Here is a 19,223-nt window from a genome sequence, read left to right as displayed (position 1 = left end):
TATGAGGTGGTCTGTGACAGAATGAGTGGGAGACAGATTGGAGAACAAGGTAGATAAGCCCTCTCGGTGGTTGAACCCCTATCACTGGCCTATTAAACGTCCACTGTGGGAGCTGGTTGCAGACCGTTCATGATTTGTATCACTGTGGACGGCACACTAACCTGTTTCAAACTGGCCTCGTGTGGGAGACTGTGGCGCTTTGCTCTTCCAAAATAATTTATCATCTGGTTGCAGACGGTATATTTGAGGACCAGACATGAGGATTTATCTGAGTTATTAATTTGGCTTATTTCTAATTACCTGCGGTCTGCACCATGTCAGGCTAGTTTCCATTTCAGGTAACCTGAAAATTCTCCAAGCACAGGTGCCTAGTTACTGTCTCAGTTTTCATTCAGGCTTTTTACATAATATGTAAGAAACATAAAAGTTAAGCACCAAGAGAATTGTACAGTATTATTCAAATGTCAATCAATCACACAAGTCAATGTCTAGCCAAAATAGACAAACATACAGTACACATGGATGTCAGCCAAAAGAAACTAACTTTTAAAAGACAATCCTTTGAATCAATTATGGCAAATCTATTTTAACCTATTCGATAGAAAAATCCCCATAACAAGAAACCCCGTAACAAGAAACCCAACACCAAATGGCAAACGAAGCTCAACAAAATAAGAGATCCAAGGCACAGGACTGTGTTAATTGGATTAGCAGTGACCGGGCAGATCAGGGCATGTAATTAAACAGGTTTAGTCCTTCGCCTTAACCACCTAGCGTCCCTATTCTGATCATATCATCATAGCACGATCATACGGCGAAATAGGCGAATATTTGGTCGATCTCAATGGTAAATGGTCCATTTATGTAGGGCCTTTATCCAAAGTGCTTTACAATGTGCATTACATTCACCCACTCACACAACGACGGCGGAGAAAACCATCGGGAGCAGTTACGGGTTCAGTGTCGTCTTGCTCAAGGACACTAACTCGGGGAACCGGGGGATTGAACCGGGAACCTTACAATTCCAAAGCGGCCGCTCTACCTCCAGAGTCAATGCCACCCCATCTACAAGCTCACTCCGCCTTGCAATGAGACGCATTGTGAGATTGTAGATAGGCTATTTTTGGCAAAGACATTTGGTGTTGAGGGAAAAAAATGACGGGGTCAAGTATAAACACCTGGGGTCTCACACTGGTAACCTCTTTGTTTGGGCCAATGGAAGTATTCAAATCTTTAGTGGTTTCAGTGTGTATGTCTTTGCTGTATTTTATCCCTCATTGTTAACTAGATTGAGAGATGTTAATAATAATAATAAATACCGGTAATCATGTGGTGATATTATTGCTTTGATTTAGGGTCAGATGCAATCAGTCATTTAATTGTTAAGGGCCATTCACACTGAGCACAACAACTATAACTATAAAAATACAGTTTTAAAAATCGTTCTAAGTCAAGTGAATGGACGAGTTCACACCAAACATAAAAAAGAATACGATGGTGGACGATATAGTTACAGTGCTCAGTCTTTGCATGGGTCTGTGATGGAAACAAAGAATGATGAGGCTGAGCCTAGGCTAATTAAAGTACTTTAGTCAGTAATGAAATGATTTAGTTAATTCTGTTATTATTACAAAAAGTATAAGTGCACACAACATCTGTCATCATATTCCATAGTTGTCCTTGGGTGCTCCATATTTTCCACTCTGCTTCTGGTGTTTTCAAGTTAATTTGTAACACAGCGGTGTTCCATGACAGTCTTATCTTAATGTTTATGATTTGTAGTCCTTGAAGTCTTTATATTAATGACTTAAATCTGGACACAGGTATGCTACAGTTGTTATCATTAGAGAAAAATCTAATGAGGGGCATAATATTACGATGGATCAAAGTGTAGCGTGGTTGATTTATGTGATAAAAGTGGAAGTTCAAGTTGTGCATTGAATAAGTGTCATGGTCACATGACCTGTGGGTGGAGGGTTCGTGGTTCAATGACCACTGGAATCTAATGCATCGCTGGAGTTTTCAACCATCATTTAACAGAACAAGTTGAAAGACCAAACATCATTATTTATCGTCTGTACTTGCTGTAGTGTGTGTGTGTGTGTGTGTGTGTGTGTGTGTGTGTGTGTGTGTGTGTGTGTGTATGTGTGTGTGTGTGTGTGTGTGTGTGTGTGTGTGGGGGGGGTTTACAGGCACGCACGCACGCACACACGCAAGCATGCACGCACACATGCACACACACACACACACACGCACACACGCAATCACGCATGCACAGTTGCACACACATGCACCTTTATGTCAAAGAGCAGGAATTCTTTACACCAGAGCATTTTGATGAGTTCAGGAGTGTTTACATCAGTGGCTCTCATAGTGGGGTACGGGGACCCCCAGGGGTACTTAAGGGGGTTCCAGGGGGTCACCAGCAAAATGGTTAATATAGCCTCCTAATCACTTTAACCTTATGTTATACTTACTGAACTTGTATATCTGCTATTTTCCATTCTGGAACAATTTGGGATCATTTGGAGAAAACATTTAACGCACAAATCTTCTCTTATGGGGGGTCTCTACAAAACCTTTTCAGATAGGGGTCCGTTGAAGAAACAACTTTGAAATACTGTAGCAGTTCTCTCAGTTTGCACGCCAGTAAAGATAAAAACAGGAACATAATGGACTAGCTGCTCACCAGCATTTCCTTGGAGACACAGAAACAAGCCCTTAATGTCCTGCTGAGCTCCAGCAGGTCTCTCTTCATGTCCTCATCCATCTCCCCATGCCCACCGCACACATAAATGCCAGTGGTGGAAAGTAACTAAGTACATTTACTTAAGTCAAATCAAATCCAAATCAAGTACTGTACTTAAGAACAGATTTGAGGTACTTTGATGTAAATTTTCAATACACTGCATCTCAGAGGTAAATATTGTACTTTTTACTCCGCTACAATTATTTGAAAACTTTATTTTCAAGTTATTTCGTATAAATTATTATTACAAAAACATTATACAACACGAACCCTATTTTAGCCTTATTTTATACTTTGTGTATTCGAATATAGCCGATCTACAAGCTTACAGCGTGTTTGTAAGTGAGCATTGTGAGCTTGTAGATCGGTTATTTTTGAAAGATTTTAATAAATCTGCATAATGAGTACTTCTAATGAGTACTTCTACTTGAGGTATTTTCCATATATTTTAATGCCAATACTTTTGTACTTTTACTCGAGTACCATATTCAATACAGGACTTTTACTACAGAGTATTTCTACATTGTGGTTTTGCTACTTTTAAGTGAAAAAAAAAAAACTTCCACCCCTGATTTGTTGCCACTAATCATTTACCTCCTTCCCTCGGGTGCCTCCTGGTTTGGTATTTGCCTTGAATGGGAAGGTTTCGGATTCCAAAGACTGATTGTCGTGTTTGATATATATTTCTTGTCTAATTCCAGGGAAAAGGTAGCTTGCTGGTGTGAACGTAACATTTAACGCCTCCCTCCCCTACCTCCCTGTCTCCCCCCCCCCCCCCCCCCTTCTTTCTGTGCTTTTTTTTCAGCTGAGGAACAAGTTCATGAAGAAGTTACCCAGAGACGCTGAGGCCTCCAACATCTTGGTGGGGGAGGTGGATTTCCTGGACGCGCCGTTTGTGGCGTTGGTTCGTCTGCAGCACGCTGTGATGCTTGGGGCCCTGACAGAGGTTCCTGTTCCCACCAGGTAACCAGGATGCACGGTGAAACATCATAGTGTGTGCTGTCCCGGTAGCAGTGGTTCTCAGACCTTTTCATGTCAAGGACCCCTAAATTAATATGTATTCGGCCGTGGACGCCCATCTGAAAATATTTGGTGCCGGGGAACCCCCATATAAGATTTATGTTGTTAAAATGTTACAAAAATATAACAAATGTTTCAAATTTTGAAAATAGTAGATCTACAAGCTCACAACAAGCTCAGAACGCGATGCGCAATATCCTGCTTGTCTGATTTCTCTTGGGAGCTTCCAATTAAACTTTGACTCGGCATCCTTTCTTCCTCTTTTTTTATACATAAAAGTTTAATAGTAAGATTTCCTCAACAGAACCCATGCATCTTTTCTCAGGTATTTTAATGCATTACTCTACTCCTGACTACTCAGTGTCCAAAGTGCTCCTGTTGATTAATATACTTTTTCTTTTTGCCATTTTCAGATTTTTATTCATCCTTCTGGGACCCAAAGGCAAAGGAAAGTCATACCATGAAATCGGGAGAGCCATTGCCACACTCATGACGGATGAGGTATGACTTAAGAAACCTGATTTATATTTGGTTTGCGCGCCAGTGTCGCATACTGAAAATAGTCGATCTACAAGCTCACAACACGTTGCATCGTGACCCGTTGTGAGCTTGTAGATCAGCTGTTTTTGGTGTGAGACACTGGCAGGCAATTAAGAATAGATTAAGCATTACAATGTAGAATGTACTAAAAGCATTGTCTCACTTGATTGTCTTCCCTTGCGCAGATAAAGTGACACTTTCAGGCCTGGACAGACATCTGTCTGGATCGAGGGGCACCTCCTTTTCAGCTTACATATTTTCAAAGAAATAAAGACATTTTCAATACGTAAAAAAAAAAGACCTGTTCTGCCGATATAAAACGAATTGCCCTTTCGAATGGCAATTTTGAAGTGATCGGATTAGAAGTGGATTGACCACAGTTAAGAAGCCATTAATACAATGCTGTGCTTCCATCTGTTAAGATCTTCCATGACATAGCGTATAAGGCCAGGGATCGACTCGACCTGCTGGCCGGCATCGATGAGTTCCTGGATGAGGTGATTGTGCTGCCCCCTGGAGAGTGGGACCCTAACATCAGGATAGAACCTCCAAAATCCATTCCCTCCGCTGACAAAAGGTCTTTATTCATGGACACACACAGTGCCTCTTTGTAGTCACACGTGGCTCTCATGTTGTCATCTGCAATTCTGTTTTTTTGCTACGCAGGCTGTGCGTTCAAAGCAGTAGTAACACGAGTAAAGTATGTATTGTATACGCAGTGAAATCCTCTTAATTTCACTCTGAGAGGCTCCATTTGGTTACATTTGTACACTCTCGGTTACAAATGGATAAATTAAAACTCTTTTACTGTGTACAGTTGTTAGTCTAGGTCTAAGTGTAGGGCGATGTCATGTAAAAGTTGTGATATTCGTTCAGTGTGAGGACATTCAAGTACATTCCTGCTTAGTTATGAATCACCATAATCAGAACCCAGGGGAGGTCATATTAAATGGTTGCTCAGGATACTGAGCTATGATTATACTTATTTAATTAAAGATAGTTGAGCTACTTAATTGCAGGACCCTACAGTAGCTACAGTAATTGCTTTCATGTATTAATCTATATCTACAGTATGTAATCGATGGTGAAACAGTTCCCTTCTATAAAACGTCTGTGTGTGTGTGTGTGTGTGTGTGTTTCAGAAAGAAGGGGGGTGACAGCTCACAGATGAATGGTGACATGCCACATGATGGAGGTGGAGGGGGTCATGAGATAGGAGACGAGTTAAAGAAGACTGGCAGGTATGACTGCATGACATCAAACTAAACATAATAGGGAGGTACAGTAGCCTACTGATATACTGTGTAGGGGTGCAGCAGTTAATGGAACTAATTGATTTAATCAATTATTTGAAAAATAATCGATCATTTAATACAATTATTTATTAATAAACAATCCCTATTTTGGTCATTATAGGTGAAAAGTAAAAAAAAACTGCCAAAACAATTCAAAAATAGGAAATAGTAGATCTACAAGCTTACAGCTCTTGTGAGTTTGTAGATATACTATTTTCATTCTTTTTGCATGAAAATAATGTGCAATTCGGTGAATAACAAAATGTATATAAAAATAAATAAAAAAAATCTGAATAATCGCGAAGAAAATAATAGATGTGTTGTTGCTATTATTGTCACTGCTTCCTAGGATATTGATAAACAAAATGTGTGGTTTGCTTCTGTCGTTCCAGGTTTTGCGGTGGTCTCATACTTGATATCAAAAGGAAAATCCCGTTCTTTGTCAGTGACTTCACAGATGCATTTCACATCCAAGCCCTGTCAGCCATTTTGTTTATTTACCTGGGAACTGTGACAAATGCCATCACCTTTGGTGGTCTGCTGGGAGATGCTACAGACAACATGCAGGTCAGTCATGTTTGGTAATGGCTGATTATAGGCCAGGTTATGCCTAATTTATACTCCGTCGCACGAAGGTGTCCCAGCTTGTAGATTAGGTTAGGGAACCATGTTTCTGTGTGGTTCCTATCATCTTTGTCACCATGCAGCCCATTGGCCACCCAATGCTGTGATGCTGCTTAGTTTTTTCTTTCTTTTTAATTTGCTTTTGAAAATTTACCAATTTAAACAAAAAGTTTCCATGAGCATTTTTACAGTAGACACGAGCCTGGTACATTTTTGATGACTTTGAACTTTATTTGTAAAGCACATTTCAATAACAAGGTAATTCAATGTGCTTTACACAAAACATCAAACAAAGGAAAGTGCAGGTGCTTTCTCTTACTGCTTGCAAGTCAAATGTCTTCAGCATTAGTTTAAGGGAATAATAGTCACTCACTGGTCAGTGTTCATTGAGGGACTTAGTCATATCTTTGACTTAGTCAGTCAAATGAGCGAGCTGTGGTCCAGTCCGAGCTCCGCTGCTCCAGGTGGCTCAAAGCCAGCAGCCTGTGCCTGGCAAGGCAATCTTGATTCATTTTAGATCTACAACTGCTAGTTTAAAACTTGTTGTATTCGGTAGGTCCTCACAGTAGTCACTTTCTGTCCATCTCAGTTGGTGTCGAGTGTGTATGCCTAGTCCACACAACCGTTTCCGGCTGATATATCGCGATACGTTTTCGTGACGATATATATCGTTTTGGCATTTTGGGGAAAAAAATAATATACACAGTATAATATACATATATTTTTTCTTTTCCTTTTTTTTTTTGCAATAATAATGCAAAAACAGAAGTGTTTGTTTGCATTTGCTTCCCCCCCCCCCATATTTTTTCATAAGCTCCCCCCCCCGCATATTAATAAAAAAGTGCGATATATCGTATCGTATCAATATCGTGAGCCCAATATCGTGTATCGTATCGTGAAATGAGTGTATCGGCACACCCCGACTCCTCGCCATAGACAGAAAATGTAACCTCTGCGCTCGGGTGATGCAGTGCAGTGGTAAAGTACCTGCGCCACCACCGTGGAGTCGAGGGGGTTCGACTCCACTGTGGTGCATCCGGCTTTGTCGAGCATCTCTGTACGAATACGAATTGGCCTGTGTTCGGGCCGGGGGGGGGAGGGAAGCCGGGTGGAGAGGGTGATATTTGGCACGTACTCCTACGGGGTGGGGCGGCACCTGTCAGCAGGGAGTGTTGGGCGGGAGCAGTAGAGCGGTGGCTCTATACGTCCTCTCGGTGGGGGCTCCTCTCTGGCAGGTGAGCCAGTAGGATACAACAGCAGTGGCAGCACATGCTGTGGAAATGTGTGTGTGGGGGGAGGAATGAATTGGCTTAAGGACTAAATTGGGGAGAAAAAGGGGTAAACAGCACAGGGCTTTAACAGTGATCATCATTGTGGCTTGAATTTGATGGAATATGTCCCTCTATGCGTGCAGGGAGTGTTGGAGAGCTTCCTGGGAACTGCGATAGCCGGTGGTCTCTTCTGCCTGCTGGGTGGACAGCCTCTCACCATCCTCAGCAGCACAGGCCCCGTTCTGGTCTTTGAACGGCTGCTCTTCAATTTCAGCAAGTACGTGATGTTTGCGGGAGGCTGCTGCATTTTTTTCACATGTCACAAAATGTTCAAGAAAAAATATGTAATGATAACTATAAATATATCATCATTCACCATTGTCTTTGAGTTAGAAGAACGATTTTTAAAAAACTACATATCGTCGCTGTCTGGCAGAAACCAGCTTTAAATTTTCATCTTTAAATTTGTTTTTCAAACCAATCAGTGCTAATGAACACCCTTTACGTCTGTGTGTTGGTTAATATATAAATATTGAACCAATGAAAAGTATTAAAAAGCGCCTCTGACAAAACCAGCTAACTCCATTGGATCCTCAAACTGTCTGCTAAACCAGCTAAGTCCACCAAAGGGGGGTGGAGTTAGCTGGTTTTGCACTCCAGGCTCCACACCATTTTGACCTCCAACCTCATTGTGAGCTTGGAGGTCCATTCAGCTGTTCTTATCAATGATGGACAAAACCTTGTTTTTTCATTTCCTGATAAATGAACATTTTGTAGTTAGCTGGTTTCTGCCCGACAGCAGAGATATATTATAGTTAAAGTGCTTGGTTTGAACGGCCCTTAAAACAGGCTCGACACCATCACGAGGCTTAACAACAGTGGATGGTTGTTTTCTGTTTGTTCCTAAAGAGAGAATTCGTTGGATTACTTGGAGTTCCGTCTGTGGATTGGCCTGTGGTCCGCCTTCTTCTGCCTGGTTCTGGTGGCCACCGACGCCAGCTTCCTGGTGCAGTACTTCACCCGCTTCACGGAGGAAGGCTTCTCCTCGCTCATCAGCTTCATATTCATCTACGATGCCTTCAAGAAGATGATCAAAATGGCTCACCACTACCCCATCAATCCAGACTTCAGGGAGAACCTCGTGACGCAGTACGACTGCCTCTGTATGGCCCCGGCCATTTTAGGTAAGACCGCACATTTTTTATCCACATGTGCATGTACTTGTGCACAGTGGTGGAAAGTAACTAAGTACATTTACTTAAGTACTGTACTTAAGTACAATTTTGAGGTATTTGTACTTTACTTGAGTATTTCCAATTTCCAATACTTTTACTTCTACTCCACTACATCTCAGAGGCAAATATTGTACTTTAACTCCACTACAATTATTTGAGAACATTAGTTACTAGTTACTTTTCAGATATAAATTATGATATTATGAAACATACATTAACCACTTTAGCCCTGTTTTATACATACTGTAGGCTATTTGAAAATAGCCGATCTACAAGCTACAAGCTTGTAGATCTGCTATTTTCAAACATTTTAGTACTTTTACTTTTGGTACTTTAAGTACATTTTGATGCCAATACTTTTGTACTTTTACTCAAGTAAATTTTGAATTCTGGACTTTTACTTGCAACAGAGTATTTTTATTTTGCAGTATTGGTACTTTTACTTAAGTAAAGAATTTGAGTACCTTTTCCACCACTGCATGGGGTTGCTGAAAAACAGCATGTTTACTCAGCATACCTACCCTGGGTAAATAAATCTAAAAGAACAAACGAAAGCAAAACTTCATATAGGGCTCAGAAGAATACGGTCAACTAAATGTCGGGGTTTGACATGGCTCAGGCCTGGCCCTGGCACTTCTTTGATCCAGGTCAAGGACTTTTATGACAGTAATTGGGTTTTTACAAGAGCTGGCTGGATAACAAATAAACCCCCTGTCTGCCCAAACGGAGTGGAATAAATGATTAGTGGAACAGAGCCAGCCCTTCCAGATGCGTCTCAATGGTGAAATGTAAAGTTTGGGGGGCCCAGGATCACTGTTAACCCCCTGCTGCTTCAGAGCACGCACACACACACACACACACACACACACACACACACACACACACACACACACACACACACACACACACACAAACACGTACGCACGCACACGTGCATGCACGGACACACGCACGCTCAGGATTCCACTGTCACTGCAGAATCCTGAGTGTTAAAGGTGCAGTATAAGTGAAATGTTTTTGTTAAAATGAGTGTTAAATAGCTCTATATCCTGATAGCAATGATTGTTATGGAGTGAGTGTTCAGTAACAGGGGGGGGGGTCTCCCTGTCTGTCCAGCTCTTTGGTAAACAGAAAATGCACTTTCAGGTCGGATACCAATTTTATCCAATCAGGAGAAAGAACTCATACAGGAGGAGGGGATAAACAAGTGAAATAGGAAGTGATGACACAAACAAAATTGGAGCCGCAACACTATAAAATTGAAGCTGATAAAGGGGTACTCTCTCCTGACTGGCTGAAATTGGCAACCCACCTGAAAATAAATGTTCTGTTTATTAAAGAGATGGAGAGACGAGGAGACCCCTGTGATTGAACATGTAATTGAACATCTAATCATAACATAGCAAGAAATATCACTGACACTACCTTTAATTGATCAAAAAAATATACCCTGAAGGGCTGATTTGACACTCACGATTTTCCTGACAGTACCACACTGTTGGTACACTCGGCGCACGCACACACGCATGCAAGTACGCGCGCGCGAACACATTTTCAGCTCCATGTAGTGCACTAGGGGAGAGGACAGCTGTCGACATGCCAGCGCAGAGTAAACTCTGAACGGCTGCTGACCACTGAGCTGAGTCTTTAAATATTGAGTTTGTGAAAAAGTCATCACTGGCCTCTCGTGGCGTGGGGACTGGGGAGCATCTGACACAACAAACCACACTGCTTGTGAAACAGCAAAGTCAAAAGGACAGGCATGAACCCAGTCCTTGATGTACTTTGGGCAGTAAATCAGATAATCAAACCACATATAGTATTATATCACAATAATAATGTTTTAAAATGCTCCTAAAATACACTGAAATAGCTTTTTGTGTACATTGGTACATTTTGATAAAAAAGTAATTGAGTATGCCTTATGTAAAGCAACATACAACAGACATTTGTACAAGAGTTACATTTAAATTTTTGTGGCGTGACCCCTACAGTATGGAGTGAGTCTGCCTGTCAGTCTTGTCTCTGTCTGTCTGTCTGTCTGTCTGTCTGTCTGTCTGTCTGTCTGTCTGTCTGTCTGTCTGTCTGTCTGTCTGTCTGTCTGTCTGTCTGTCTGTCTGTCTGTCTGTCTGTCTGCTAATATTGCAAACCACTGGCCTGATCAGCGCCGAATGCATGCTGCCAATGCCAGTAAGCCAGGGAAGTAAATCCCCAAATAGTTTTCATATGTTTTATACTTTTTTGAAATATTCAACTTTTTTTTCTTTTGACTTAAATTTATACTGGAAGTCAACGGAGAGGCAAATAACTAATACACAACATATTTGGAGGTCAATATGACATCATAGCAACATGGAGGCCATAGCTGAATGGGTAAGGAGGCCGTCTGAGAAACAGAAGGTCCCCGGTTTGCCCCCCCCGGCCCCGGTCTATGTGTCCAAGTGTTCCTGAGCAACACACTTAATCCTTAACAACTCCACAGGTGCTGTAGTAATGGCCCTTGCCCACTGTTCCTACTGTAATAGCTAAATCCAGAGGACAAATCCCACGTATTTGCAAATCTACTCTGACCCAAAAAATACCCCAAAGGAGTGGGGACCGTTATATTATTCATATCAACATGATGACATGATGAAATCCACACGAAGCTGTGCTATTATTAGAGCCTGTCTTGTTTTGTGTGTAACTGTTGTTATTGGGTCGTACAGCATGTGCTGAGAGCTGGTGTCTGTTGTGTTTTTTACAGAGAACAGTACAGACGTCATCGGTGATCCTCTGGAAGGAACCTCTGTCTGGTTCTGGAACAACACGGATTTAGTAAGTCCTTCTACTGCTCAGTGGTTCTGCTGCAACATGTTGATTGATTGATTGATGTACTTTATTTAGTAAGACATGAGGACAACAGTACAAATTCACAATACAAGGTCTAGGCCTACTAAACTGGAAGGCTCATAAAGCACTAAGCTTGTTTAAAATGAGCTTTAAATGAAATGAGCTGTTCATGTCAAGGACCCCCGAATCGTATTTGGACCCCCCCCCTTTAAATTTTTTTTAAAAATAGTGAAAATAGCTGGTCTACAAGCTCACAATGCGTCGCGATGCGATGCATTGTGAGCTTGTAGACCGGCTATTTTCACAATTTTTGAAATAGGGCTTATTATGTCATTAAATTCATAATATATTTTTGTACGTGTGGCACCAAGTTTCTGGGCAGACACCAAATTTCAGTTTTGGGTCTCAAGCTGAGAAGTTTGTGAACCCTTGTTCTAATACTGGAAAGGCCAAATAAAGACCTACTAAATTATTCTTCAGTGACCCCTACTGGCCCATTACGTTATTGCTTGCTTGTTTCTGTTACAGCCGGAGAATGCCTCATGGTCATCTCTGACCAAGCTTGAATGTGTGAAGTACGGAGGCGAGCTGGTGGGCCAGGCCTGTCACTTTGTCCCCGACATTGCCCTGATGTCCTTCATCCTGTTCTTTGGCACCTACACTACCTCCATGTGTCTGAAGAAGTTCAAGTTCAGCCGTTTCTTCCCCACCACTGTAAGGATAAATCTGTTTTTTTGATTGAATACTTTATTAACAGTTTGCAAAAAGTACAGAGGTACAGTTATACAATAATGCTCATTTCCATATACAAGACATACAATACTATACAAGAAATCATCAATACTAGGAGCAATACAAGTATATGTACGGAAAAACTGTGGTGGGTAATTTCTTTTGTCAAGCTTGTCTGTTGCTCCGTCATATGACCGTGCTGCTTGACATGCTTGTTTTTCATAAATATGTTTTCAGTTGAAAAAGTGCAGATAAAAATGGACTTGATTGATGTTAATGCTGCAATCCAGGATTTATTTTAATGAATAAATCTGCAGGGATTAGCCATCGATTGAGACATTTAGACAGTAGTACTGCCTGAAGCTCATACGTTCAATATCTCCCCTGTTCAAGGGGAGATTCCCTCCTGAATTCAATTTGCCAATCCCAGGTATTACAGTTGCAATTACCTCTCTTTGTTGGGAGAGGACTTTAAATTGGAAAAAAATATTGGAAAATACTGATGTTTAGTACTGTATGATTTGTATCATTAATATTACATACAAAAAGTAACACAGATATGGGTTGGTCTTTTTTCTAGGTGAGGAAGCTCATCAGTGACTTTGCCATTATCTTGGCCATTCTTATCTTCGTTGGTGTTGATATGCTCGTAGGAGTGGATACCCCGAAACTCATTGTGCCAACTGAATTCAAGGTGAGTCAGAGTGTCTACACATTATTTGCTGTGGAATAGTATAGATTTCATAATTATAACTTGTTGTGTCTTATGTAAATTATTTGCATTAAAATGTTTCCGCCATGAACTGTAGACGAAAACTAATGCTCAAGGTTTACTCTACTATTAGGACAAATGTGTGATTTGATGAAAGGTACAAATGCTTTTCGCTGTGTGCTTTTATTGAGCTGCACAGTACAATCCTCAATGATCCATTTCTAAGTCTGAGAGAGTACAAATGACCCTTATGGGTCCATTTGGTTACATTTGTACACAAGAAAAATTTACACAGTAGATTTTAGTATGTGCAAAAGACTATTCCCATGTGATTTGATAACAGCGACGCCTGGAAGGAAAATACCAGGTCTATACGCTTGTAGATGCTACTTTTTGGTATAAATCAGCCCTTCCTTCAATCTCGTTGATCCACTAACCATATTGTTGTGTGTTCCACGCCTCTAGCCAACAAGTCCTCACCGGGGCTGGTTCGTTCCCCCATTTGGAGGAATTAACCCATGGTGGGTTTACCTAGCGTCAGCTCTGCCTGCCTTGCTGGTCACCATCCTGCTCTTCATGGACCAACAGATTACCGCTGTGATCGTCAACAGGAAGGAACACAAACTGAGGGTGTGTAAGCGGTAATTCAGACCGCTGCGTTTTTCCGCAACGCAACGTTCTAATGCTTAATTTATGCTCTGTATGAGGGTGCAAGAAGAGCTAGTTATGTCTGGGTCTTTTGCGGGGTCGCTACACAAGGTCATTGATTACCTCGTTTTTTAGACAGATGTTAGGTTTGTTTACCTGGTATCATAGTATCTCTGAGGCCCTACCGGTTCTCTATTTATGTGCTTATTTACCTTGTTTATGGGCTAGAGTTCAATAAACGTTTGTAAGTAGCTCTGCATAAGAGTGTCTACTAAATTCCTAAATTGTAATTGCAATTGTTGATGCAGTATTTTATATCCATGCCTGAGCAAGATGCCCCCAAACCAACTGTCCACTCTGTGTGTTTGTTGTGTGTGTCAGAAAGGGGCAGGCTACCACCTGGACCTGTTCTGGGTGGCCATTCTGATGATCTTGTGCTCTTTCATGGGCCTGCCGTGGTACGTGGCCGCCACCGTCATCTCCATAGCTCACATCGACAGTCTGAAAATGGAGACGGAAACATCGGCCCCCGGAGAGCTGCCTAAATTCCTGGGTGTGAGGTAGGCATAGCACGAGACACTATACATGGGACTGAGCTCTGTCTCAGTTTACTAAGACTTCAGAATCATTAATGGATTATAATTTATGGTTCTTTAAGGATTACTAGAGTTCATCTATATATCTATATACCGTATATGGATACATCTAGAGTCTGTCTGTGTCCCTTTTGTGCCCATATATGGAGATCCCTGATGTCATTAGTATATGCCCATGCCCTGTATATTGGCGTGTCCATATATGGGCCTATTGGTTGGATCGGTTCTGGACAACTGGTTATCCATATATGCCTATGTATGGACACATGGCTCGGATCGACGGTTCTGGGCAACCACATACCCGAACAACTCGGCGGCAGGCACCGCACTCCCTCGAGTCCTTGCCGATGCGCGGGTTTGTTTATGGTTGTGTCTGAGTCATAGTGACGTGGCCGTGGCCCTGCCTATATATGGGCGTATGGGGTTTGTTTACGGTTATGTCTGAGTCAGAGTTGTATGCGAGAGCTGGTGAAAACTTCTGGGAACTCAGATTAGAGTCAGAGTAACCTCAGAGGTCCGCCGGCCGGCCCGTACTCCCTTAAGCCAATTTTAATATAGGATTATGCCGAGTTCTAAGTGTTAACCACTTAAACGCTGTAATACGTTTTGTATTGGTCCCCCATTGGTCTATACTTGGTCCCCTCCTTTCCCTCTACACCAAATCATTAAGCAGAAAATAGCCAATCTACAAGCGATGCTGTGTGAGCTTGTAGATCTGTTATTTTAGGCAAATTTTCACTTATTTTCACCAAATGTTGGCCTGTTAATTTAATTAATTAATTAATTAGAGGGTAATAATAGGGGTGCAGATTACATGGCGGGTACCACATAGGCTTTGATGCCTGACAGCGTGTCCCGGGTTTGATTCCCGAATCTGGCGGTGGATTTGCTGCATGTCACTCCTTCACTTTCTCCCTGTTTAAAATAAAGGCCGAAAAGCCCCAAAAATATCTTAAAAACAAAAGAAAAAGAGTGTAAGGTGTAACCCTTACGGGTTAACACTCTGGATATTGCAGTGTGTGCTTGCAGTGTTTTCTGTCTAACCAGCCCTTGTCTTGGTTTCACTCTCTCACATGGCTCTGTTTGTTTTGAGAGTGTTCCTCCTGCTGATAACCTGGCTTACATTTTAGGGTGAAATAGGAAGGAAATTATTAGTCTATCAATCAATCCCCGAGTTGAATATGAGTAAATCTGACCCCGGATGGCCATCATAAGAGTAGAAACACATGCATAAGAGCATCTGCTCATGAAAAACTCATGAAAAACTAAATTATGTAATTTGAATTGAATAAGTTATTACATTTTTACTTAACTCCATTAACCATGGCGTCATTATAGGCAAAATCTTTCAAATAAATGCCATTTTCAACTTGCAAATCAATTACTGCAAGTTACCGCACATTGCATACACTTCCAAAGACACTTTTAAAATATACTTTTGGTTTGTTTACGAGCCACCTGATGAGCCTCCTGATTGTTCCAGCTGTAAGCTGAACCAACAACCTCTCATGTCCTGCTGGAGGGACTGAGGACAGTATTGGTGTAGAACCACCATTCCTACTGGTGGGCCATCAGGATAATTGTCAAAACTCGGATGATTAATATTTAAAGCCGAATGGCTGCCGTGTCAAGTGGTCAGATGGGTGGGCCACAAAGGCTTTCCAGGTTTTCAAATGGGCCCTTGTCCAGAAAAGGTTGGAAACCTCTGGCGTACAAAGCCTGGAACAAGCGTGAACTTCTAAGAAACTCAGTGCTTGTCTTGGCTTTGCCCATACTGGCTGAGAACCTGTAAATGTTACTGTAGCTTAACCCATTAAGACCGGGAACGCATCTGTGTCATTTTTTTAGATTTCTTTGGGCTATTCAAAAAATAGCAGATATACAAGCTCATAGTGCCGTGCTATGAGCTTGTACTTTTGTAGATCTGCAATAAGAAATAAAAAATCGTGAACATTTGTGCAAATCTTTAAATATGTTTTAAAGTGAACATTTGTAACTCAAATCTTTGCTTCTGGGGATTCTACAAATGTCTTTTCTACAAAGAAAAGAAAAGTATGTTGCTATAATCAGTGGTTCTCAAACTTTTTCATGTCAAGGGCCCCTTAACCCATTAAGACCTGAGGCGATTCTTAAAAATGTTTTCTAAATCCTAACAGTTTTTTGAAATAAATCCCCCAAAAAATATATGTTCAACATTTTTCAATAATAGCAGATCTACAACATGATATCTCAAAACATGTTGTTCCAGGGACCCCCCAGAAGCAAAGATTTAAGTTAAAAATGTTTGCTTTAAAAAATACATATATTCAAAGATTTGCACAAATGTTCACGATTTTCTTTAAATAGCACATATACAAGCTCATGTGCTATGAGCTTGTAGATCTGCTATTTTTGAAAAATCGCATTTCTGAAAAATAGCCAAAGAAATCTAAAATGACAGAGATGCGTTCCTGGATTGAATGGGTTAACGTAATCCACCTTTGTAGAACATTAACATTTTCCCCCCCAACATGTTCAACACTGGAATAGTTTCCCTCCAACATTAGATACATTGGTAAGACACAGAGCAACACCAGGAGTGTGTGTCTTACTGTAGGCCAGCGGTTTTCAACCTTTTTCATGCCAAGGACCCCTAAATTGATATACATTTGGCCGCGGACCCCCATTTGAAAATGTTTTGTGCCAGGGACCCCCAGAAGCAAAGATATCAGTTAATTTTCGCCTTAAAGAAATATGAATATTCAAAGATATGCACACTTTTTCAAGGTTTTTCAAAAATAGCAGATCTACAAGCTCATAGCGCGGCACTCGGTGCCGCGCTATGAGCTTGTATATCTGCTATTTTTGAATAGCCAAAGCTAAGTGGTTAAAAATGATTGTGACACTATTAACACATTTTGCTGGGGACCCCCTGGTGCTCCCTCAAGGACCACTGGTTGAGAACCACTGCTGTAGGCCTGTTGAACATTAACCAGGTGTGTAACATAATACTGTAGCAGTGGTGGACAAAGTATAGCTACTCCTGGTCAAACATTACTCAACTAACGGGTGAAAGTTGTACTTGAGTTAAAGTACTGGAGTACTTGCTTTTATAAATACAAATAGTATTCAAAAGTGCATTTCCTTTTTAATGACAACGCATTGCTGTATTGAAAAGAAAGAAAATAAAAAATATTCAAAGGGTTATATGATTTTCACTCCCGGGGGTAATTTCCTAGAAATATAGTAAATGTACATTTACTGTCAGTGTCCACTATATATTACTGTATGTATGGCAAATATGGAAACGTTTGTCATTGACTGTCAAAGACTCATTGATCAACTGATAATATCTTGATAAACCATGTACTTTGTTTTTCTGTGGTTCTAGAGAGCAGAGGCTCACTGGGGTGGTGGTCTTCCTTCTGACAGGGTTGTCTGTCTTCATGTCTCCCATTCTCAAGGTAAGGCTGTGTTAAAGGAGCACGTCACCTATTTTCAACCTATCCTCCTATAATTTGACAAACCTCTGTCTCTCTCTCTGTAGTGCGTTCTCTCTCTGTAGTGCGTGGTGCATGGTGTCATGGTGAGGCTGTCCGGTTCTCCTCAGTGCCTGGAGCAATTTTGCTCTGAAATTGCACACAGCCATTGACCATTACCATCTGAACTTAACTGCGAAACCCGTTTATAATTTTCATCAAATCTCAGCTTATTCTTTGCGTTTATGTGTCAATCAATGGGAGATCACACTGCGCAGGGTCCCTATGAAGGGAGGGTTAAAATGGGTCAAGTGTTTAAGTGTTTGGACGATGTGACACTTAACTTACGCATTTTGAAAGTGATCGATCTCTTATCATTTAAATCTACGCTTTTTATCTAAGTACATGTTATTGTAGCCCAAATATTAGCGTGAAAAATGCTGAGCCATGTTTTTCTTTGCCTTCCAGTTCATTCCTATGCCTGTGCTGTATGGAGTATTCCTCTACATGGGAGTGGCGTCTCTCAATGGAGTACAGGTACTGTGAAGACTGATTGTTACCAACACAGATAGGCAACGCAGAGGCAGTTCCAATGCTCAAATACAGTTTATTCAGTGATTCTTTTTACAATAGCGGGAAGGGGGACGTAAACATAAAAGTACAAAATACAAATCCTTCCCGGTCTTGGGTATTTGTCCATGCAAATTGCAAACACAAATGGAAGCAGAAAGTTGAGGTCCTAAGTAGTTATTAGCAAGTAAATAAGAAACAACACTGTGTTAGTGTGTTAGTTTTGTATCACATTCCTAGACGGGTAAAACAAGTAGTGTATCACTTTGCGCCCAAGCACTGTGTCCTTCCACGGCACCAAGGACAGCTATCCTGGTTTGAGGAACACTGACCACTATTTATAGTAGAAGCTTGATCAGAACCAATTCAGCGCAGCTGTGAGCAGCTTGTCAGCCAGAGTGCAGGTATCAAGTCAAGTTGATTATTAATAGAAGTTGGCCAAGGAGCCCGTGGAGCTGAACAGTGTCCTCAGGCTCAGACCTCTGGCTTTCTCTGTGGGTGCTCACCTGGATGCCGGTTATTAAGACTCCATTATATTAACCACATCAACTGTAGCGTCCCTATTCAGGGCATGTTATAATAAGCAAACATTCTGCGAAAATGGGCGAACATTCGCTGAAAATAGCAGATCTCTCAAGCTCTTGGAAATCCACGAGCTTGGAGTCCAAGTATAGACCCCTGGGAGACCCCGGGCAACGAGGTTGAAGGGGTTAATATTGTCTCACACTGTGTGGAATTTCAACCCATTCATTCTTTAGGATGTAATGGATCATACAATTGACAAGTTGAGTACCAAATGAATAGGGGTGCAACAGTTATTTAAACTAATTGATTTAATTGATTATATATATTTTTTTAATAATCTAATAAAGTAATTGATTGATAATAATCATATTTTGGGCATGTCATTATAAGTGAAAAGTTTTGAAATAGAAAATAAA

The 19,223-nt window shown here is 41.2% G+C and overlaps 1 protein-coding gene across 2 annotated transcripts in view; it reads left to right on the top strand.

Annotated features, from left to right (window-relative positions):
* The window catches only part of slc4a4a (solute carrier family 4 member 4a), a gene marked incomplete at its 5' end in the record, with an annotated part of 68,499 nt that overhangs the window by 40,691 nt on the left and 8,585 nt on the right, over positions 1-19,223 (top strand). For both annotated transcript variants that reach the window (XM_080432750.1, XM_080432749.1), the window contains 14 exons: positions 3,555-3,712; positions 4,183-4,270; positions 4,732-4,886; positions 5,452-5,550; positions 5,997-6,171; positions 7,643-7,776; positions 8,409-8,683; positions 11,481-11,551; positions 12,095-12,280; positions 12,879-12,992; positions 13,476-13,640; positions 14,040-14,218; positions 17,625-17,697; positions 18,181-18,249. In XM_080432750.1, the coding sequence (XP_080288876.1) occupies positions 3,555-3,712; positions 4,183-4,270; positions 4,732-4,886; positions 5,452-5,550; positions 5,997-6,171; positions 7,643-7,776; positions 8,409-8,683; positions 11,481-11,551; positions 12,095-12,280; positions 12,879-12,992; positions 13,476-13,640; positions 14,040-14,218; positions 17,625-17,697; positions 18,181-18,249 (1,941 nt within the window). The remainder of the gene's footprint in view (positions 1-3,554; positions 3,713-4,182; positions 4,271-4,731; positions 4,887-5,451; positions 5,551-5,996; positions 6,172-7,642; positions 7,777-8,408; positions 8,684-11,480; positions 11,552-12,094; positions 12,281-12,878; positions 12,993-13,475; positions 13,641-14,039; positions 14,219-17,624; positions 17,698-18,180; positions 18,250-19,223) is intronic.

The sequence above is a fragment of the Gymnoscopelus braueri genome (assembly GCF_963280865.1).
Source record: "Gymnoscopelus braueri genome assembly, chromosome: 7".
NCBI lineage: Eukaryota > Metazoa > Chordata > Actinopteri > Myctophiformes > Myctophidae > Gymnoscopelus > Gymnoscopelus braueri.
Note: the sequence above shows the minus strand (reverse complement) of the source record. Positions and strands in the feature narration are given on the sequence as shown.